The sequence below is a fragment of the Rana temporaria genome, chromosome 11 (genome assembly GCF_905171775.1).
Source record: "Rana temporaria chromosome 11, aRanTem1.1, whole genome shotgun sequence".
NCBI classification, from domain to species: domain Eukaryota; kingdom Metazoa; phylum Chordata; class Amphibia; order Anura; family Ranidae; genus Rana; species Rana temporaria.
The window spans coordinates 2812084-2834124 of NC_053499.1; the positions used below are offsets into that span (position 1 = coordinate 2812084).

Genomic DNA, 22041 nt, shown 5'->3' on the forward strand with positions numbered 1-22041 from the left:
CTCCTCCTGCAGCAAGTTTAGAACCGGGGGGTGCCTATAATTACAGTGCCATCTAAGCTCCTCTTCTCTCTCCTCCTGCAGCGAGTTGAGAACCGAGGGGGGTGCTGCTGATAATTACAGTGCCATCTCAGCTCCTCCTGCAGCGAGTTGATTGAGAACCGGGGAAGGGATGCCGATAATTACAGTGCCATCTCAGCTTCTCCTGCAGCGAGTTGAGAACCGGGGAGGTGCCAATAATTACAGTGCCATCTCAGCTCCTCTTCTCTCTCCTCCTGCAGCAAGTTTAGAACCGGGGGGTGCCTATAATTACAGTGCCATCTCAGCTCCTCTTCTCTCTCCTCCTGCAGCAAGTTTAGAACCGGGGGGTGCCTATAATTACAGTGCCATCTCAGCTCCTCTTCTCTCTCCTCCTCTCCTCCTGCAGCGAGTTGAGAACCGGAGGGGTGCTGCTGATAATTACAGTGCCATCTCAGCTCCTCTTCTCTCTCCTCCTGCAGCGAGTTGAGAACCGGAGGGGTGCTGCTGATAATTACAGTGCCATCTCAGTTCCTCTTCTCTCTCCTCCTGCGGCGAGTTGAGAACCGGAGGGGTGCTGCTGATAATTACAGTGCCATCTCAGATCCTCTTCTCTCTCCTCCTCTCCTCCTGCAGCGAGTTGAGAATTGGGGGGGGGGGTGCTGCTGATAATTACAGTGCCATCTCAGATCCTCTTTTCTCTCCTCCTGCAGCGAGTTGAGAATTAGGGGGGCTTCTGCTGATAATTACAGTGCCATCTCAGCTCCTCTTCTCTCTCGCCTCCTGCAGCGAGGGGTGCTGCCGAAAGCCGAAAATTACAGTGCAGTGCCATTTGACCTCTTCCTCCGCCGACCAGGCCCCTGACAGGTGTAATGCCTGTACCCCCTGAATGCGGCCCTGACTATTGGGTACGTTTTATATAAATTCAATAAAAACTTTATTGATGAAAAAAAATCTATATCAGGCCATTATTCAGGTAAGCAGCCTGGATGGCCAGGAAAGGGGAGCAGTTGATCTGTGACATATATGGCCATATGTGATCAGTGACCTCGCAGTAGCCAAAGGATCAGGCAGGCGGGTGGGTGAACTGATCAATACTGGCCATTTAGTATGTCCATTCACTGCATTCAGTGAATTGCAAACATCTTGGGTTGAGACTGAACTCATGGATAACCCGAACAGTAGCTCATCCCTAAAGATACTCCAGTTTACAAATTTATGACAAATACAATAGTGCTTTTTAGATCTGCCAGGAGTTCAACTTTAAAGGGTGAAATGAGATTGGTTGGCATAAGCTTTCTTTCCATTTTGTCACTAAACCACTAGGTGTTGGGAAACTGATGACCTCTTGTATCCAAGCTATTAACCCATTATATCAACAGACCCTTGCTTCATTACTACAAGAAACTTCAAATGTTCTTTTTTGCCATTGACCAAGTGAATAAAAATCCAAGAATCCTGCCTAATGTGACCCTAGGATATCATCTTTATGACTCGTGTTCGGATCCCAGAAAAGCCATAAAAAGTGTCTTACAGATTTTATCCGGCCCGGGAAAAACTATCCCAAACTATTCTTGCAGAGACCACCAGAAATTAGCTGGTTTTATTGGAGACGAGAGGTTAACCACAACCCTGCCTATGGCCCAGATATTATCTGTATTAAACCACGTGCAAGTGAGTATAATACCACGAATGATGTCTTAAGTCTCACCTGCTCTTTTTTTTTTTGCATGTCCTTTTTTTATAAACATTTTTACCAATAGGTGAAACAAGTGCAGTATATCATATTTTCTGGCGTATAAGACGACCTTTTGGGCTTAAAAACTTGCCTCAGAACCCGGGGGGGGCGTCTTATATGCCGGTACCAGACCTCAGGCATCCATTATTCAAAAGCCGCGCCTCCTCCTTGTGGTGTTCCGTAATAGGCGGAACACTTGGTTTCCCAGCAGAGCCTCTGTTCGGTGTTCCGCCTATCATGGATGTCTTCTCATCCTCGGCTTCGGACGAGAGGACCTCCGTGATAGGTGGAACACAGGTGCCTATCACGGAACAGCACGACGAGGAGGAAGCGCGGATTTTGAATAATGGACGCCCGCAGTACAGCAATAAGGTATGGCACAGTGAGGCATTGGATGGCACATTGAGGCATGCAATGGCACAGTGAGGCATGTATTGGGCACTGTGAGGCATGCAATGGCACAGTGAGGCATGTAATGGGCACAGTGAAATTTGAAAAAGCTGAATAAAGCCGATAAAAATGATCTTGCGGTGAATCTGCCGCAGAGACAACTTTTATCCGCTAAAGAAGAAGATACCAGGGCTATGGTAGCTAGCTGCTGCCATAACAATGATATTCCTCTTCAAAGTAGTGAGGCAAAATAACAGCGGGCAGTCCATTAGTGGTTAAATAATAAACATGTTATACTTATGTACTTTCTAGCCGGCGCTGCTTTAAATTTAGAGGGTAGTCTGAGAGTTAGTTGACTCAGACTGTATGATCTTTTACTAAATGTTGGCCTCTGCTCCAGCCATGGCTGTACTGTGAGTGACCACTATTGTTGTCTGGGGTGTTGTTATCATTCCAGGCCGAGTGTGGCAGCAGTCAGGTCAAGGCGTTTTGGGTGTTTCCCCTTCAGCAGCCAATCAGGGGGAGTTGATCGTCCCGCTGTGCATGCTGGGGAGGAGTACTTAAGGGACAGACGTCATTAGGTCGGGGTCATCACCGATCTTGGTCTGTCATCCCACCACCCCCCGTGTGTGGCCCTCCTGGCCGGGGGTGTGTGTTCATGTGTTCCTGGCTCCTGGGACCACGTTATGATCTACTAAGTAGGCCCGGTAGCCAGACTGGGTCTACGCTCGCAGAGTGGTCATGTGCTGTCCGTCCTGAGGGAGGAAGCCACCCGATGAAGAAACTGTCTTGGAGAGCACCGAGCACGAGGCTGGTACCTCGGGAGAGGCCTTGAACTTCATTGAAGGACGCACCATTACTGAAAGGCTGAATGATGGTCACCTGTCAGTTCTAAGTTCACAAGAAGTTATTCGGGAGAGATCTGGGTGCTGAATCCTGTACTGAGAGGATTCTGGACCGAATATACCTCCATCTTTGGAATGGTCTGTGGCAGAGACTTTACCAAGTTTCCGTGTGACATCCTTGCTGCTAGGCTGGTGAGAGAGGCCTATCCGGGTGCGCAATACCCGCTCTGGCTAGAATGGCGATGAAAGCTACGTTGCTGGAAGCAGAAGTGTTTCCGAACAAAAGTTATACACCTGAACCTATTACATATTACCCTTCCACCTCTTCAACTACTTATTTTATTCTTTTACCAAGTTCGACAAATAAAGCACAGAAAAGGAAGTCTAAAGTGTGGACATTGAACTTTTTCTCAACTCTCATCTGGTACCCTAGACGGCGAGGAAATAGAGGTAACAATACCGCCCAAAACAAACCAGCAGCTCCTTTGGGGGTAGTGCTACACTTACCTTCTATGTGCAGGTGGTTTTGCACAGAGCAGCCTGGATCCTCCTCTTCTCGGGTCCCTCTTTGCTGCTCCTAGCCCCTCCCTCCTGTCAAGTGCCCCAACAGTCAGCAGCTTCCTATGGAGGGCACTGGAGCCATGTCAAACTCATGTGTGTCCATTCAGACAGGGAGCCCTGACCCGGCCCACCCCCTCTCTCCCCTGATTGGCTGACTGACTTTGATTGACAGCTATGGGAGCCAATGGCGCCACTGCTGTGTCTCAGCCAATCAGGAGGAGTATCCCGGATGGCTTGGACATTCGTGGACATCGCTGAAGAAATATGGGGTTTTGGGGTGCTAGGGGCCTGCTACATACAGAAGTTTTTTTTAGAGGGAATCGTTGGCTCTTGCTGCTGAGAATGACAACCTGTGAGGAGGGAGTGGGGGGGGGGGCAAGGCCGAGCTGCACTCTGTGTGTCAATGGACACACAAAGCAGGGTTTAGAGTGAGCAAACACGAGCATCCCCCATAGCAAGTGGCTTGCTATGGGGACACTTGGAATGGGGCAGGAGTGGTAAGCACCAGTCGGGAATCTGAGAAAAGAAGGATCAGGGCAACTCTGTGCAAATCCATTACACAGAGAAGGTAAGTATATCTTAGTTTTTATTTAAAAAACGAAAATGTGAAGCTTTTACAAAAATTCTATTAATGTATTCTCTAAAGCCTCGTATACACGACCAAGTTTCTCGGCAAAAAACAGCAAGAAACTTGCTGGGAGATATTTTTTTGCAGAGGAAACCGGTCGTGTGTACATTTTCGTCGAGGAAACTGTCGAGAAACTCGACGAGCCAAAAAGAGAGCATGTTCTCTATTTCCTTGACGGGAATGGAGAAAATTGGCTTGTCGAGTTTCTCGACAGCCTAACAAGGAACTCGACGAGCAAAACGATGTGTTTCGCCCGTCGAGTTCCTCGGTCGTGTGTACGAGGCTTAATCCTAGTCACCAATTTTCTTGGTTGGTGTCCCACGTACTGGTGGGCATTCCAGTATGCAGGGGACAAGATGACATTTTAGAAAGCCATGTCTACCTAAATCCTTTGAAGCTTAGGCATCTCTTGTAAGTTTTTTGCCTCAATGTCGAAAGATGTCTCCCTTTGTTTTAGGTCACTTTTGGGTCAATGGGTGAAAGAGCTTTGTTTCCCTCTCTTTACAGTACAGTTAATGACTACTTTATGATGTATCGTTATATATCAGAACTTATCAGACTTTTTGGATGGACTTGGGTTGGAATAATAACATCTGCAGATGAAAGTGGAGAGAGAGCATCGTTTCTGTTGTTAAGCATTTTGTCAGAATTTAAAATCTGTGTGGCCTTTATAGTAAATCATGGTATCAGTGTATCAAAGCCTGAAAGTCGTGCTTTGGAAAGTGTGTATAGCGGCATTAAAAAATCAGCGGTAAAAGTGGTCATACTCTGTGGAACATATCATGATTTAATATTTGAATCCTCACTGAGAAGATTATTCAGGGACATAACATTGATCCTCACTCCCAATTGGGCCTCAAGTATTGTTCTTATAGAAAAGTATCCGGAGATGTTGAATTGTAGCTTATCCTTAAACTTTTGGTCCGAAGCCGATAAGAATTTCAAGAATTTTGTTGATGGTTTCCATCCAATGATCCGCCCAAAAGACAAGTTACTTGAAAATCTGTGGATGACGACACTTTTCTGCTCGTCAGGTAACAAGAAAAAAGATACTTTGTATGAAGATATTTATTATATTTCTCTTCACAATTGTACGGGTCAGGAACATTTACCGAACCCCGGAGATTATTCATCTAACAGGACTACAGATCCCGTGTATTACGCGGTGGAATTCTTGGAAAACAGTCTGCGTGGTCTGTACTCATCCCAGAATTATTCTTCTCTTAAAGGTCAGGCAGACGATAAAGAAAAATATAGACACAAGGTGAGCGCAAATGTGGTCAAAAAAAGGAGAGGCCTTTATTAGAATCCTTCAGTGGAGATGTGTCAATGATTCACGATTTGTGAGAGGTGACCAACTTGTAGCTAACTGTTTGTAATATCAGGTGCAGTGCCTTGGAAAAGTATTCATACCCCTTGAAATTTCCCACATGTTCTCATGTTACAACCAAAAACGTAAATGTATTTTATTGGGATTTTATGTGAGAGACCAACACAAAGTGTCACATAATTGTGAAGGAAATTCAGTGCAGCCTCATCAGTTGTTCACTGATACACAAAAACAATACAAATAAACAGTGGTGCACTTTATAGCCCAAAATCCCCTCCCTATGCTCTCTATGCACCCCCCCCCCACCCCTGATACCTGGTACATTTTTGCCCACCCTCTAAAAAAATCTAAAGAGATTTCACTTTTCTATTATGTTTTACAGGATACATACATTTTTATCCATGCGTTCTTTTGACGCACGTGATTAGAGCCAGAGGCTCTGATAGGCTTCACAAAAGCGTGGGCTCAAGGCACAGAGTATTCCGCCCCCATGTCCACCCAGTTGTGTGACAATAGCGAATACATTTTTTGCTATTGTCACACTGAATCTTGAGACCCATTTCCTTATTGGCCAAAAGGAGAAGCAATCCTGTTGGTCTAGGAGGAAGAGACGTCACGCAGGGGAAGCCGCGCCACCATGTACCAGAGGAAGAGGACGCCCGGAGGAAGCCAACATCATAGATGGGGTTAGTGCTCAGCTGCTGACCGAATGACTGCCCCCCCAGAAAATATACCGACAACGTTTCCTCCTCAACTCCCCAACTTTGTTGAAAAAAATGTGGGCAAGTAGGCAACCTTATACATGTCCTATGGGCCTGTTCTAGCCTCACCAGCTTTTGGTCATGGGTGTTCCATCTTTTAGCCACTTGCACTAGCATACTAACCAAACCTCAGCCTGCCCTTGACTTACATACATAGTTACAAAGTAGCCGAGGTTAAAAGAAAGACACAAGTCCAACCTATGTGTGTGATTTTATGTACTTAATATTGGTTTTGACCTCTACCTTCCTGCCCATAGGCCAGTTGTCGCCCATGTTGTGGCGGCAGAAAGGTAGACTATCCTTAGACTTTAGAAACGAAACTTATCCCCCAACGTCTCAGAGGTATTAAATCTGGTCAACTCCAACTATACTTTTGAGCGTATTATAGCATTTAATGCCCTTATGTTCTCAGAATTCTTCCAATCATGGAGCATATGGTTCAATAAACAACTTTCTCACCACTGGTGGCTGATGTTTTTTTTCCGGAGGGGGGGGGGGCTGAAAACGATCCACCCACCCTCACCAGTGGCGGATGGTGTTTTTTTTGGAGGGGGGGCAAACAATCCACCCGCAGTCAAAACCCCCAACACCCCCCTGGTCGGTTGGATCACAGACGACACCCACCAAACAACCCCCCCTCCCATCGGTCGAATCACGGATGGCACCCAGAACCCAACCACTCACTCGGTTGGTCGGCCGGCCGGGTCACAGGGGCCACCCCCACACCCTCGGGTCAGTCAGTCAGTCAGTAGTCAGGGTCCTGCACTTACCCCATCTCTCGGGCGGCTTTTTTCCAGGCTGTTCTCTCCATCTGCTTCTTCGTGTCTCCTCCCTCCTTCTCCTTACGGCCAATCCGATCCGATCTGTATCGGGAGGAGAATGAGTGTTACAATAGCGAATATACATTGGCTATTGTGAGTGTTACACAAGCCCACCCTTTTTTGAAGCCTCTTTTGAAGTCTCAGTCTCTGGCTCTAATCACGTGCTTAAAAAAAAAACATTGAAATCTGGCAGCCCGCATGTAGATTAAGGGGCTGGACACATGGATGGGGTGGCGGCACCCGTGCGCCCCTAATGGACGGGCCACCACTGCTTCTCACTCTGTTTAATTTTCTGCAGTGTCCATACTTTGTTCTTTGTATACTATAACACTGTACAATTATCATTTTTATCTATGTGTTTTGCACTGTAATTTTGTTGCTATGCAGTGTTTATCTTTGTTTGAAATTCAATAAAAAAAATATATATATTGAAATTGACTTTTGAAATGCTCTTAAAGGGGTGTTCCAGTCATTTTTAATGTTTATTAAAAGTCAGCAGCTACAAAAAGTGTAGCTGCTGGCTTTTAATAAACATACACTCACCTGCTCCACGTTCCAGCGACGCGCCGGCCGGGGATCCACTCCGGCGTCTTCATTCTAAGTGTGGGCACCCGGCCGTGACAGCTTTCGGCTTTACGGCCAGGCACCCACTGCGAATGCGCGAGTGGCGCTGCGCCATCCGATTGGACAGGCGATCGCTTGGGACCTGTCACGTGTCCCAGGCGATCGCCTACAGGGAGGGACTGTCAAAAGGCGATTACAGAAAATACAGGAAAAGACGTAGACTCACAGAAAAAGAGCGCAGTTCTAACAACACGGAGTCAAGGGAACCAGTGGTTTTCTAGATTAGAGATAAAGATATCCTCGAGTTGTAACTTCACACAGGGGAAAGTAAATACAACTGACCACAGAGGACAACAAATAGCCCTTTAAGAAAGGTAAGTATATAAGATAATATACTCTGAAATGTTCAATAAACCAATGAGCCCCGACTCAACCATGGGAGTGTGCTGTATTCAAAGCCAAATTATAATGAAAATTCATGGTCTAAACATGTCAGAAAAATCCCCTGGGATAGAGAGCGAAAATCTCTGCAATTCAATAACCATAATAAATGTAATAAGCAATGTTTTTACTTTGCAGTTTAACTGGTACTTGAAAAAAATGTCACATGCAAAGGTCAGTGCAAAAAAAGGAAATGAAGATCTTATTAAGCAGTTTGGTGTTCTGAACCATGTTTTGGTTAATGGGAGTGTGTTTACAACACATGTTGGGATTTTCCATAGCAATGGGTTAGGCAATTGGAAATTTGAATTTGATTTTACATTAATTAACTGGAAAAATAAGAAAAATCAGGTAAGGCTGTATGAGATCTGGTAAGGTGCTACAGAAAAAAAGTCCTAAAAATGTAGGTCATTCATTCATATGCCGAAATTAACCCTATCAACTATCAGAACTATTCCCCGCATGGCGAGGACTCATCTTGCCCTAAGATAAAGCAAGAATTACATAAGAGTCTTTTTCTCCTACATTTTCCTCTAGGGTAGACATTACATTTTCATATCTCTAATGCCGCGTACACACGATCGAAATTCCGACAAGAAAACCGTGGATTTTTTTTCCGACGGAATGTTGGCTCAAACTTCTGTTGCATACACACGGTCGCACAAAATTCCAACCGTCAAGAACGTGGTGACGTACAACACTACGACAAGCCGAGAAAAATTAAGTTCAATGCGTCGACTTGATTCCGAGCGTGCGTGTTTTTTTTTTGTGCTTTGGAATTGCATACAGACGATCGGAATTTCCGACAACAACTTTTCTTGTCGGAAAGATTGAGAACCTGCTCTTAAATTTTTGCTGAAATTCCGACAGAAAAAGTCACGGTTCGAATTTCCGACCAAAAGCTCACATCGGATTTTTCTTGTCGGAAATTCCGCCCATGTGTACGTGGCATAAGGCACCTTCTGTCTCTTGTGGGCTTTCTGGAAACCGTGTGATGAACTGATAAATAATATTAGGATCAGAGTTCTGTGAAGGCCACTTGAATTCCTCCACACCAAACTCATAAAATCAAGTAATGACGAAACAAAAATTAGCCTTTTTCTAAATTTCGACTTTGACTCTTTGCGTATTGATGGTAATAGATTTAAAGGATCATTTATAAGCTTTCAGGTTAAGGATATGTATTCATATAATCATAAAAGTAAAAATATGGTGACCATAAGAAGAAGAAGAGAAAGAGTGAGATACCGGGGGGGGGGGGGTCGGTGGGGAATACAGACGATGGTTACTAATGTCACCTGCCCTTTGGGTAATGCCAATAAGGGGAACAGTCATGGCGAGATACATGGGATACCCCATTCCCAAGAAGGACAATGGTGACTTCCGCTTGGAAATTCTTGTAGAGGAGAAAACTCTTTGTGAAACCCATAGGGCACCTACAAAGGAACAAGAAGCTCCTACACATGCTTTAGGGGCTGTACCTAAATATGTCTCAGTCAACTTCAATCAACTTTATCAGAAGGGAGGCGTAAACAGAAAAAGAAAAGGAATGAGATCAAATGAGGAAAGAGAGAAGGAGAGGGATCCCACGCTACTTGGGTTTTCTGAAGTGGAGTAAAATTTGACCGTAATAGTTTGAACTATGCCCCATCTTAACACCCCCCCCCCATCTGAATGAAGTGTTTGTGGATCTAATGCCTTGAAAAATATTCATAAAAAGTATTTATTTAAAATTTTCCTTATCTTGTTTCAAAATAAACAAGACGCTTACCCCGACTTTTTCATTCCCCGACTTGTTCATTCCCTGACTTAGTTGGGGTAGGCGGTACACTTTGGTGGGGGTGGGTCAGGCACACCCTGTGACCTTTGACCTCTGGGAACCCGCCTACTGACCTTTGACCTCTGGGGGAGGTCCCTGTTCCAATTCCTGAGTCGTAGCCATTGTCTTTAATGGGAAACCCTAACCCCTAACCCTAACACCCTAACCCTAACAATAAACCCTAACCCTAAACCCTAACCCTGACCCTGACCTACGCCCTGGGACCTTTGACCTCTGGGAACAAAAACAAAACCTCTATAACTAAAAATAATACAAAGTGGTGTGGTTCATTGTTTACAGGCACCATAACCCTGAAAAGATATTCACATAGCAAAAATATACTTTATGGTAAAAAACAAACAAATTTTATTAGAACACCATTACAAATTTATTTTCAGCATATTAAAACCCAACAACTTGTCTTTTACATGGTTATAATTGATGTATTTACAAATATTGGTGGTGTGGTATCTCTTCCTGACATGTTTCACTACTTGGGGGCTTCTTCGGTGGACTTGGAAACCACTGTTAATACAATTGCTATATCAAAAACAGAACAATCAATAATAAATTACACATAATTAGGTAATTACCTTATTATGTGTAAATTATTGTGTAGTGTGTGTAATTTATTATTGATTGTTCTGTTTTTTAAGTATATATTTTTTTGTTATATTTTCGGCACTGTTAAAATTCCACGAAATATCCATTGTTATGTGAATATACCAGATAATAAGTTGGCTTTAAATCCATTTAGGTATAAGAGTAGCTCACAGTATTAAAAAAAATTACACTTTCTAAGTCATCTGCTAACCAGGGAAAAAATGTTGCTACTGTAACCAAAGAAAAAATAAATTTCCAGAGGACTTTAGAAAAAAGAGTTGTTGAAGTCCACAGTCCATAGAAAAAGAGAAAAAGAGTTATCTGATAACAGTAGGATAGAGGTGAAGGCACATCACTTAAAACATTTCAACCATAGAAGAAGTTTCTTAGTTTTATAGATACATTTAATGAACTTCCATATATAATACAACATGTTGCTTTCCGTTAGGTTCCAAAAGCTCAGTGCTCAGAAAGTTGTTTGCCAGGATATCGGAAAGTTCCCGGCTTCGTCATACAATCTTGTTGTCATAGTTGTGTCACGTGTGCATATGGAGAAATGTCCAATATTACAGGTAATGGGTATCAAATTTTACTGGGGGGTGTTATGTCTACCACCTGCTGTCCGGGGCAATTAAAAAAAAAAACCACATATATGATAAAATCAGAATTTTTTGCTAGAAAATGACTCAAAAATGACTAAAACAATATATGTTTTCTAAAAGCAGAGGCCCCCCTGGAGAATAAAACACACAGGGCCAGATCCACAGCCGAGATACGACGGCGTATCTACTGATACGCCGTCGTATCTCTGTTTCTAACTATGCGACTGATTCATAGCATCAGTTACGCATAGTTAGCCGTAAGATCCGACAGGTGTAATTGAATTACACTGTCGGATCTTAAGGATGCAATTCTAGGCCGGCCGCTAGAATATGCAAATGAAGACTTACGGCGATCCCCGAACGTCCAGAACGGCCCGTCGATCTAAATCTACGTTGTTTCCGTCGAGTTACGCCGCGTAAAATTAGGGCTAAGCCCTATTTGCTTAAGCCATGGTAAGTATGGCCGTCGTTCCCGCGTCGAATTTAAAAAACCTACGTCGTTTGCGTAAGACGTCCGTGAATGGCGCTGGACGCCATTTACGTTAACGTCTAAGCAAATGACGTTGGTGCGACGTCAGTTAGCGCAATGCACGTCGGGTAATTTACCCGACGGTGCATGCGCAGTACGTCCGGCGCGGGAGCGCGCCTAATTTAAATGGGACTCGCCCCATTAGATTGGGCACGCCTTGCGCCGGACAGATTTAAGTTACACCGCTCAAAATTTCTAGGTAAGTGCTTTGTGGATCGGGCACTTAGATAGAAATTTTGCGGTGGTGTAACTTAAATAGGAAAATTTAAGTTAAGCCCGCTGGCTGTGGATCTGGCCCAGAGTCGCCACTCTAAATGCAGTATTAGGCCCCGTACTCACGACCAAACATGTCTGCTGAAACTGGTCCGCAGACCAGTTTCAGCAGACATGTTTGGCCGTGTGTTGGCCCGAGCGGACCATTTTGGGACGGATCGGACAGGTTTCCAGCGGACAACTGTTTCCCGGACTTGTTTTAAAACAGTGGTGCTGGAAACCTGTCCGCCCGGACATGTACGGTCGTCTGTACAGACCTACCGTACATGTCCTGCCGCCCGCATCCCTCGCATGCGTCGAATGACTTCGACGCATGCGTGGAAGCATTTTTAAGGCGGCCCGCCCACGTCGCCGCGTCATTGTCGCGGCGACACCGCGTCATCGACGCGGCGACACCGCGGACACGCCCCGCGTAATGTTTACGCGCGGGCTTCTGTTCGATGGTGTGTATAGCCATCGAACAGAAGTCCCCGGGCAGTCCCCGGCCAGACATGTCCGATGGAAACGGTCTGCAGACCGTTTTCATCGGACATGTCCTGCCGTGAGTACTCGGCCTAACAGTACATTTAATGCACAAATGGATATAAGTACTCACAAGAGTAAGGTAATAACTAGACATGTGCATTCGTTTTCGTCCGAATGCATTTGCGTGCGAATTTCGGGTATTTTCGTTATCATTTTAACAAACGATAACGAAAGCACAGAAAACGAAAACCGAAAGATCCGACATAAACAAATGCTTTATTTTCGTTTTAGTTGCGGTCGAATGTGCATAACCTTAACTCTATTAGTCCAATATTATTCTACATAAAGAGAAAAGATTCGACATAGAAAGAAAAGATTTGACATTGAGAGACATGAAGAGTCGAATCTTCTTTTTTCTTCTTAGAACATTCGACAGACACCATGGGCCAGATTCACGTAGAATCGTGGCGGCGTAACGTATCGTGGATACGTTACACCGCCGCAAGTTTTCATCGCAAGTGCCTGATTCACAAAGCACTTGCAATGAAAACCTACGCCGGCGGCCTCCGGCGTAAGCCTGTGTAATTCAAAGGGGCGTGTGCCATTTAAATGAGGCGCGCTCCCGCGCCGGACCTACTGCGCATGCTGCATTTTGAAATTCCCGCCGTGCTTTGTGCGAAGTGATGTCATTTTTTCGAACGGCGACGTGCGTAGCGTACTTTCGTATTCCCGGACGTCTTACGCAAGAAGAAAAAATTTTGAAATTCGACGCGGGAACGACGGCCATACTTTGTACAGCACATACGTGGGCTGTGTAAAGTTAAGGCAGCAAAAACGACAACTAACTTTGCGACGGTAAACTTGACTAGCAGCGACGTAGCGAACGCGAAAAACCGTTGTGGATCGCCGTAACTACTAATTTGCATACCCGACGCTGGTTTACGACGCAAACTCCCCCCAGCGGCGGCCGAGGTATTGCATCCTAAGATCCGACAGTGTAAAACAATTACACCTGTCGGATCTAAGGGCTATCTATGCGTAACTGATTCTATGAATCAGTTGCATAGATAGAACAACAGATACGATGGCGTATCAGGAGATATGCCGTCGTATCTGTTCTGTGAATCTGGCCCCATAAGCATTCAACCTTAATTGTGCCTAACCTTAACTCTATTAGTCCAATATTATTCTACATAAAGAGAAAAGATTTGACATAGAGAGAAAAGATTTGACATAGAGAGAAAAGATTCGACATAGAGAGAAAAGATTTTAAAGATTCTGTCAAATTTAGTTTTCTTCTTCTTCTTCTTCTTCTTCTTCTTCTTCTTCTTCTTCTTCTTCTTCTTCTTCTTCTTCTTCTTCTTCTTCTTCTTCTTCTTCTTCTTCTTCTTCTTCTTCTTCTTCTTCTTCTTCTTCTTCTTCTTCTTCTTCTTCTTCTTCTTCTTCTTCTTCTTCTTCTTCTTCTTCTTCTTCTTCTCTTCTTCTTCTTCTTCTTCTTCTTCTTCTTCTTCTTCTTCTTCTTCTTCTTCTTCTTCTTCTTCTTCTTCTTCTTCTTCTTCTTCTTCTTCTTCTTCTTCTTCTTCTTCTTCTTCTTCTTCTTCTTCTTCTTCTTCTTCTTCTTCTTCTTCTTCTTCTTCTTCTTCTTCTTCTTCTTCTTCTTCTTCTTCTTCTTCTTCTTCTTCTTCTTCTTCTTCTTCTTCTTCTTCTTCTTCTTCTTCTTCTTCTTCTTCTTCTTCTTCTTCTTCTTCTTCTTCTTCTTCTTCTTCTTCTTCTTCTTCTTCTTCTTCTTCTTCTTCTTCTTCTTCTTCTTCTTCTTCTTCTTCTTCTTCTTCTTCTTCTTCTTCTTCTTCTTCTTCTTCTTCTTCTTCTTCTTCTTCTTCTTCTTCTTCTTCTTCTTCTTCTTCTTCTTCTTCTTCTTCTTCTTCTTCTTCTTCTTCTTCTTCTTCTTCTTCTTCTTCTTCTTCTTCTTCTTCTTCTTCTTCTTCTTCTTCTTCTTCTTCTTCTTCTTCTTCTTCTTCTTCTTCTTCTTCTTCTTCTTCTTCTTCTTCTTCTTCTTCTTCTTCTTCTTCTTCTTCTTCTTCTTCTTCTTCTTCTTCTTCTTCTTCTTCTTCTTCTTCTTCTTCTTCTTCTTCTTCTTCTTCTTCTTCTTCTTCTTCTTCTTCTTCTTCTTCTTCTTCTTCTTCTTCTTCTTCTTCTTCTTCTTCTTCTTCTTCTTCTTCTTCTTCTTCTTCTTCTTCTTCTTCTTCTTCTTCTTCTTCTTCTTCTTCTTCTTCTTCTTCTTCTTCTTCTTCCATAAGCCTTCAATGACAGATTCTACCTTAATTTGGAATTTGCATTTTTTTAATGAAACCTACACCAAAAAAATTCTTCCAGATGAAATCAACACCCACAAAGCTAGGCAGCCTAGACAATCTTTCAGCGATTCAAGATCCAAAAAGCACTTAATCAACGACAGCGGCATCAGGGGCTTGATAGCTGCTGCTAATTCAGGACTGATACATTTTGATAAATGTCAGCCGGTCCACGGAGTCTGTTAACAGATGCGTACTCTTATCTGTCACAAAACCTCCGGCAGCACTGAATGACCGTTCGGAAAGCACACTGAATGCACGGCAGCCTGGCAGCTCAATTGCATACTGGGCAAGTTCTAGCCAGTGAAAAGTATTCCTGAGGTGGGCGCCTTCTCCACCGCTTCTCTCTTGAACAACAGAAGCCTTAAAGCTATGTTTTCCACCAGACTGTAAACTACCAGAGTCAGAAAGGCGTTGCATAAACGCCTCTTTAAGGTGTCCTCAAGAGATTTTTTCTTCTCCTCCCTCTGTGGGGATGGGATGAGTTCCGACACTTTGCCCTTGTAACGGTGGTCAAGGAGGATTACCAACCAATAGTGATCCTTCTCCTTGATGCTATGTATTCTGGGATGCTTTAGTAGGCTTTGGAGAATGAGGGAGCCCATGCACCACAAGTTTGCAGAGGCATAAGAAGCAGAGTCCTCGGGGTCACTGAAGATTACAGTATCTGAAACTGCCTCCTCCCAGCCATGTACTACTCCCAAGGATTCTGGGGATGGAAAACCATCTATTAAGGATTGACGTATGTCTTGCTCTGCTTCAATTCCTCCAAAACTGCCAGAATCCCCCTTCACTTCCTTCCTCTCCTCTTGTGTGTTCTGTGGTGTAGGAAGAATGGTGTCTGCATGAAGCGGACCTTGAGAGGAAAGGAAGTCTCCTCTTCCTCTTGCTACTCTGCCTGGAGTCCCCTGTACATAATGCCATAATGTGTTCAGTCTGCTCTATTAGGGACACAACAGGGATTGTGTCACGGCTCACCATCCTTGTTGCCTCCTCAAATGGTGACAGTACAGTGCATGCATCCTTTATGAGTAGCCGTTAAAAAAAAAATGAGCCAGCCTGAGCCTGTCATTGTGCCATACTCACACAGGTCTCATTGACAGCCCTCTGCTGCATGTGAAGCCACTGCAGCATTGTCAAAGTCGAGTTCCAGGCGGTTTAAGGGAGGTGGAATTCCCGCTGAATTTCAGCCAACCGGGCACTGTCTGTGAATGACCCCATGAAATGGCTACAGACTCTTCTAGGCCTGCTTTATTAGATCGTCCAACCCTAGGTACCTATTTAGGAAACACTGCACAACCAAATTGAGGACATGTGCCAGGCATGGCACACATGTCAACTTTCCCTGTCTAAGGGCGGACAGGAGGTTTGTGCCATTACCATACACCACCATTTCTGGCTCCAGCTAGTGTGGTGTGAACCACCTCTAGGCCTGTCCCTGTAAAGCTGCAAGAATCTCTGCTCTGGTATGGTTCCTGTCCCCTAGACTGACCAGCTGAAGCACTGCAGGGCACCTTTAAGAGTGACACATTGAATAGCCCTGTGACAGACCTAGCTGCGACAGAGGCTTTTGGAGAGGACTGAATGCGAGCCTCTTGCTTCCGATTATGGGCCAGGGCCTCAAAACAGGAAGGCGGATGGGTTATCCCGGCAGACAGACCTGGAACCTTAAGACTACTTTTCCAACATCCTCGAGTTGACCTGTTCAGGGTCCCACTGTGGCTGTTGGACTGTTTCCCAGGGGGGAGTATTGTCATGGACTTTGGAATGCTGAAGTGTATCTCCTTGAAATCTGTTACACAGTGGGGGGTCTTCTGCCCTGTCTTAAGGCTACCCCCCCCCCACAAGACATCTCCATGGTCTGGAGAAAAAGCATTGTTCTGTGTCTGGCTGTTTGTGTACATTGATTGCCCCCTGGGGCTTCTGTCTCATTACACATAGCAGTCCTTCTATTTAAGCTATCGGACCAATCCCTGCTGACCCTGTTTCAAGTTCTCATTTGCATGGCTAAGAGGACCTAATTGAGAACTACAATGTACTTTACAATTGATCAATAGGAAAGCGGTTGTTGGGGGCGGGGTGTTCGAACTGCTGTATAAAAGTGTGTTGTGTGCATCCAAATAAAGAGTTTTCCTGTTTGAACTTACATACAGCCTGCCTGGTGTTTGTTCTGATGGATTTCGAGCGGCACATAGCTGTAGTTCGAATCCCGGAGCCTTGGATGACCGAACCATCAGACGTTGCGATCTGCAATCTGATTCAATAGCAGCAGAGGAGTGTCGGGAGAGTGGAACCGAGCGAGCAAGGGTCTCGTTACAAGCCCCTTGAACGCTTAGCGGGTCCTTGAGTTTTATAGGACAGTTCAGCAGAGGAGGGCATGGAGGAGGAGGAGGGGGTAGAGCTGACACATCTTGCATCATCATCACTGTAACGGAATGTCCCACACTCCGCTTGAGTGCTTCCATCATATACCGCTTCCAATCAGTCTGGATATAGATATCAGATATTCCAGCTGCTCTCAACACACAACAAGACGAGACTTGTTTGTGTGCTAAATATGGAGTGTTTAATAGAACCAAGAATACAGTCTTATATACAGTTTAAAGAGGAGGCCACCAGAACATAAATTAACATGAGCTAATTAACTAATCATTTACCAAGACGAGGTTACTCCGAGATATGACCTGTCAGAGTAGACGTCACGTCTTCGCTCACCTGCTATACAATACACCTTATCATAAGTGTAAACACAGGACATCTTCACACAATAGAAGGGTCAATTAGCACAGAGAACAGAGAGATGGCTGGAGGCGATGGCATTAGCATCTAACAGTATGAAGGAGTCACTCTTACAATTAACCCATTGAGTTCAGAATCAAAATAGTTCTTTACAGATATCCTGAGTCAGGTAGTCCAAGATATAATTTCTCAGTCATCCTATGCCCCTAGTGGACATAGGATGATTTTAGACATAAGAGGGTCCAGTGATGTCCCTGGTGAGTCTGTCACAATCACCACTAGCTGTATGCAGACATGGTGACACAACAACCAGTATCCCTGAAAGAGTGGAGTACCTGGGAACCACCACAGGATGGGGGGGGGGGGTTTACAGTGTCATAAAAGTTATCAGGCAGGTGTAAAGCTATCCAGATCACATCTAAAAGAAAGCTGATCCACTTCTGAAAAAAAAATCTAAACCATGATCTTGTTATAACCATTTGCTGACAGGCTGTTTTATTATGTATTTCGATCAGCAAGTGGTTCATGTTTTGTCTTTAGAGTGGATTGTAACCTGGAAAAGAAAAACTTAGTTTATTAGATATTTGACAAATATTAATATCTGATTACACCCATACAAGTAAACCAAGACAAGGTAAGTGCTCACAGTGCTCATTGATTTTATTTTGTTTTCCAGATAGTGAAAACTGCATGAAATGCCCCGATCATGAATGGCCAAATGAGAACAGAACTCGCTGTATATCCAAACAATCAGAATTTCTTCCCTTCGCTGATGACACGCTCTCACTAGTATTTATAGTCGTCTCACTGTTGTGTTTTGGGAAGACTCTTCTAGTTCTCGTCGTTTTTATTTTACACCAGGACACGCCAGTTGTGAAAGCCAATAACAAGAGCCTCAGCTTCGTCCTCCTGGTCTCCATCATGTTGGGTTTCCTCTGTGTGTTCCTCTTCCTGGGTCGTCCTGTGGATGTAACCTGCTTGCTACGCCAAGTTTCCTTTGGAATTCTCTTTACAATAGCCGTATCTTCTGTATTGGCCAAGACTATTATGGTTTGCATTGCCTTCAAAGCTACCAAACCCAACAGTGTGTGGAAAAAATGGATTGGAGTAAAACTGCCCACCTGTATAGTCTTAGCTTGTTCCAATGTTCAGGTTATAATCTGTGTTAGTTGGTTGTCCATCTCTCCTCCCTTCCAGGAATTGGACACACACTCCTACCAGGAGAAGATAATCATTCAGTGTAATGAAGGGTCAGTTATCGGGTTCTACTCTGTCCTGGGGTATATGGGGATCCTGGCTGCTGTCAGTTTTATTATCGCTTTTTTTGCCAGGACATTACCGGACAGTTATAATGAAGCCAAATACATTACCTTCAGCATGCTGGTGTTCTGCAGTGTCTGGATTGCCATGATCCCGGCCTATCTGAGCACCAAAGGGAAATACACGGTGGCTGTGGAGATCTTCGCCATCCTGATTTCCAATAACGGTCTCTTATATTGTATATTTCTTACAAAATGCTTTATAATTCTCTGTAGACCAGAACTGAATACAAAACGCTATCTGCACAGTAAAGGAAATATATAAACGTTCTTTATTTAAAGACTTAAAAAAGTAGACAAGGCAAAGGTTGCAAAAAGTAAAATTACTTATTTAATTCCCGCTTGTAGTGTAAGAGAACACCATTAAAAAAAAAAAAAAAAGTAAATTGACATTATGTCAACCAAGTTTCAAATACTTAAAACATATTAAAGAATCCGATCATCAAGATATGAATGTTTCCAAATCAATAAAAAGAAAACTGTCTTTAAGGTGTCCTTTTTTATTTTATTTTCTTGGGTTGTGTTTTGTTTAATGTGATTTTATTTGTAAAATTTGTCTGTATTGTCCTAATGTTGTTTGCATAAAAAAAATAAAAAAAAAGGATCTGATTAAAATCAAACATAGAACAAAGAGACATAAACACACCCATCAGACACACACATTTGTATTGGTGCCCAAAAACTTAACCACTTGCTTACTGGGCACATAAACCCCCTTCGTGCCCAGGCGAAATTTCAGCTTCCGGCACTGCGTCGCTTTAACTGACATTTGCGCGGTCGTGCGACGTGGCTCCCAAACAAAATTTACGTCCTTTTTTCCCCACAAATAGAGCTTTCTTTTGGTGGTATTTGATCACCTCTGCGGTTTTAATTTTTTGCGCTATAAACAAAAAAAGAGCGACAATTTAAAAAAATATATATATATTTTTTAATTGTTGCTATAATAAATATCCCAATTTTTTTTTTAAAAAACAGTTTTTTTCTCAGTTAAGGCTGATACGTATTTTTCGACGTATTTTTGTAAAAAAAAAAAAAAATCGCAATAAGCGACTGGTTTGCGCAAAAGTTATAGCGCCTACAAAATGGGGGATAGATTTATGATTTTTTTTTTACTTGTAATGGCGGCGATTTGCGATTTTTTTGTCAGGCCTGCGATATTGTGGCGGACGTATCGGACACTTTTGACACAATTTTGGGACCATTCACATTTATACAGCGATCAGTGCTATAAAAATGCACTAATTACTGTATAAATGTGACTGGCAGTGAAGGGGTTAACACTAGGGGGGGTGAGAAAGGGGTTAAAGATATTCCCTCATTGTGTTCTTACTGTGTGGGGGGAGGGGACTGACTGGGGGAGGTGACCGACTGGGGGAGGTACAAGAGACACAGATCGGTCTCCTCTCTCCCTGACAGCACGTGGAGCTCTGTGTTTACACACAGAGCTCCACGTCCTGCTGTGTAACCGACGATCGTGAGTGCCTGGCGGACATCGCGGCCGCCAGGCACTCGCATCGGCTCCCGAACGATGCGCCGGGCACGTTGTTTCCCCGCTGCGCGCCCCCAGTGGCGCGCACAGGGAACAACAACGACAGGACATCCAGGGACGTCCACCCGGCACTTGAGAGCCGCGCTGTGGACGTCTTTCGACCATAGCGCGGATCTCAAGTGGTTAAAGAGGAACTGCAGTCTGCTCACATAATTTGTAATAAAAACATCTTAGGGATAGAGGGTTAGGGGGTTAGTGTTAGAGGGTTAGAGGGTTTAGGGTTAGGGTTAGAGTAAGGTGACCAGATTTTTAAAATGAAATCCGGGGACATATTTTTTGTTTACTAGTAATGGCAGCAATCAGCACTCTCTGCCCGTCGCCACCCGCCTCACAGCCTCTCAAGTCTTGCTCTTCTGGCCCCGGCTACTACTGGGTGGGGAGCGGAGGAAGATCACTCCACCAGGGAAGGCAAGGAGATAGGCAGGTGGCTGGCCAGGATTTGAGCCAAGGCAGAAGAACATGCGAGCGGAGATGGATGGGAACCCGAAACTGAAGAAATATTCCCTCCACTCCGACCAGCACATGATCATCAGAAAGGGGCACAGGGGGAGCTGCGGTGGCTCAACGCGATTGGCACTGCGCTGACAAGACCTTCACCTCTGCAGCTAGGGGTTCGGATCCCGGTCTCGGCTACATGTAAATTGAGTTTGGTGGTCTCAGCCCGGCTCCCGGTGGGTGTGCTATGCGAGGTAAGCCTGCGCTTAGTACGCCCACCCCCCTCCCACAAAAACCACCACACTTACACGCACTCGAAATTGGGTTAACATGCACGCACTTTGACCACGCGGTCTCTAAAAAGAGAGGCGAAGGACTAACGGGGCTGGTTGAGCGGGCTAGATCCTCTCACTCCCTTATAAGGAGTCCCTCTGCCCCGTTGGGCTTCAAAGTGGAGCAGGTAGGGCGGGCTGTGTGGGAGGACCCCCTCACACACCCGCCATTGCCACCCGGGGCATGGAGAAAGGTGGCAGATTGCCTCTGGGGGAGGCCTGCCTACTCCCAACTCCTGCAGTCTGGCTTCTCTCTCGAGTACACGCACAAAATACACTTAAAAAAAAAAGAAAGGGGCACAGATAAAGGGAAAAATACACCCTATGCTAGTAGTCACGGCGGAGGGGGGGTGTGTAATTCAAATTTTTTTATTTTAATTCTCTACTGACTGTCTTTGAAATTGCTCCAGCCCCTGTTCAAATCCAATCCAGACTTGGTCCGGGAACAGTGTCCTCAATCAGGTGACTGTCCCCTAGGTCACCATAGGTTAGAGGGTTAGGGCTGAGGGTTAGGGCTTAGGGTTATCAGTTAGGCCGCGTACACACGATCGGTCAAAACCGATGAAAGTGGACCGAAGTTCAGTTTCATCGGTCCAAACCGACCGTGTGTACGGCCCATCGGTCTTTTGTCCTTCAGACCAAAATTTAAAAAAATGCTTTAAAATCGAACCGATGGACCGCTGACCGATCGGTCCAAACCGATGGTTAGTACACAAAAGCATCAGTTCAAAACCCGCGCATGCTCAGAATCAAGTCGACGCATGCTTGGAAGCATTGAACTTCGTTTTTTCAGCACGTCGTTGTGTTTTACGTCACCACGTTCTGACCCGATCGGATTTTGAACTGATGGTGTGTACACCGATGAAAACGGTCCGTCGGACCATTCTTATCGGATGAACCGGTCGTGTGTACGCGGCCTCAGAGCTTAGGG

General features: G+C 44.6%; 2 protein-coding genes across 2 annotated transcripts; both read left to right on the forward strand.

Annotated features, from left to right (window-relative positions):
• Nucleotides 1-1163: 1163 nt before the first annotated feature.
• Nucleotides 1164-6740, forward strand: LOC120917414 (vomeronasal type-2 receptor 1-like). The gene is made up of 3 exons (XM_040328690.1): nucleotides 1164-1689; nucleotides 4635-5441; nucleotides 6681-6740. Exons 1-3 carry the CDS (start codon nucleotides 1429-1431, stop codon nucleotides 6738-6740), a joined length of 1128 nt encoding a protein of 375 aa, XP_040184624.1. The 5' UTR covers nucleotides 1164-1428.
• Nucleotides 6741-8163: 1423 nt separating this feature from the next.
• LOC120916959 (vomeronasal type-2 receptor 26-like) lies at nucleotides 8164-19163 on the forward strand. Its single transcript, XM_040327896.1, has 3 exons — nucleotides 8164-8445; nucleotides 10965-11088; nucleotides 18152-19163. Exons 1-3 carry the CDS (start codon nucleotides 8254-8256, stop codon nucleotides 19057-19059), a joined length of 1224 nt encoding a protein of 407 aa, XP_040183830.1. The 5' UTR covers nucleotides 8164-8253; the 3' UTR covers nucleotides 19060-19163.
• The last annotated feature ends 2878 nt before the right edge of the window (nucleotides 19164-22041 follow it).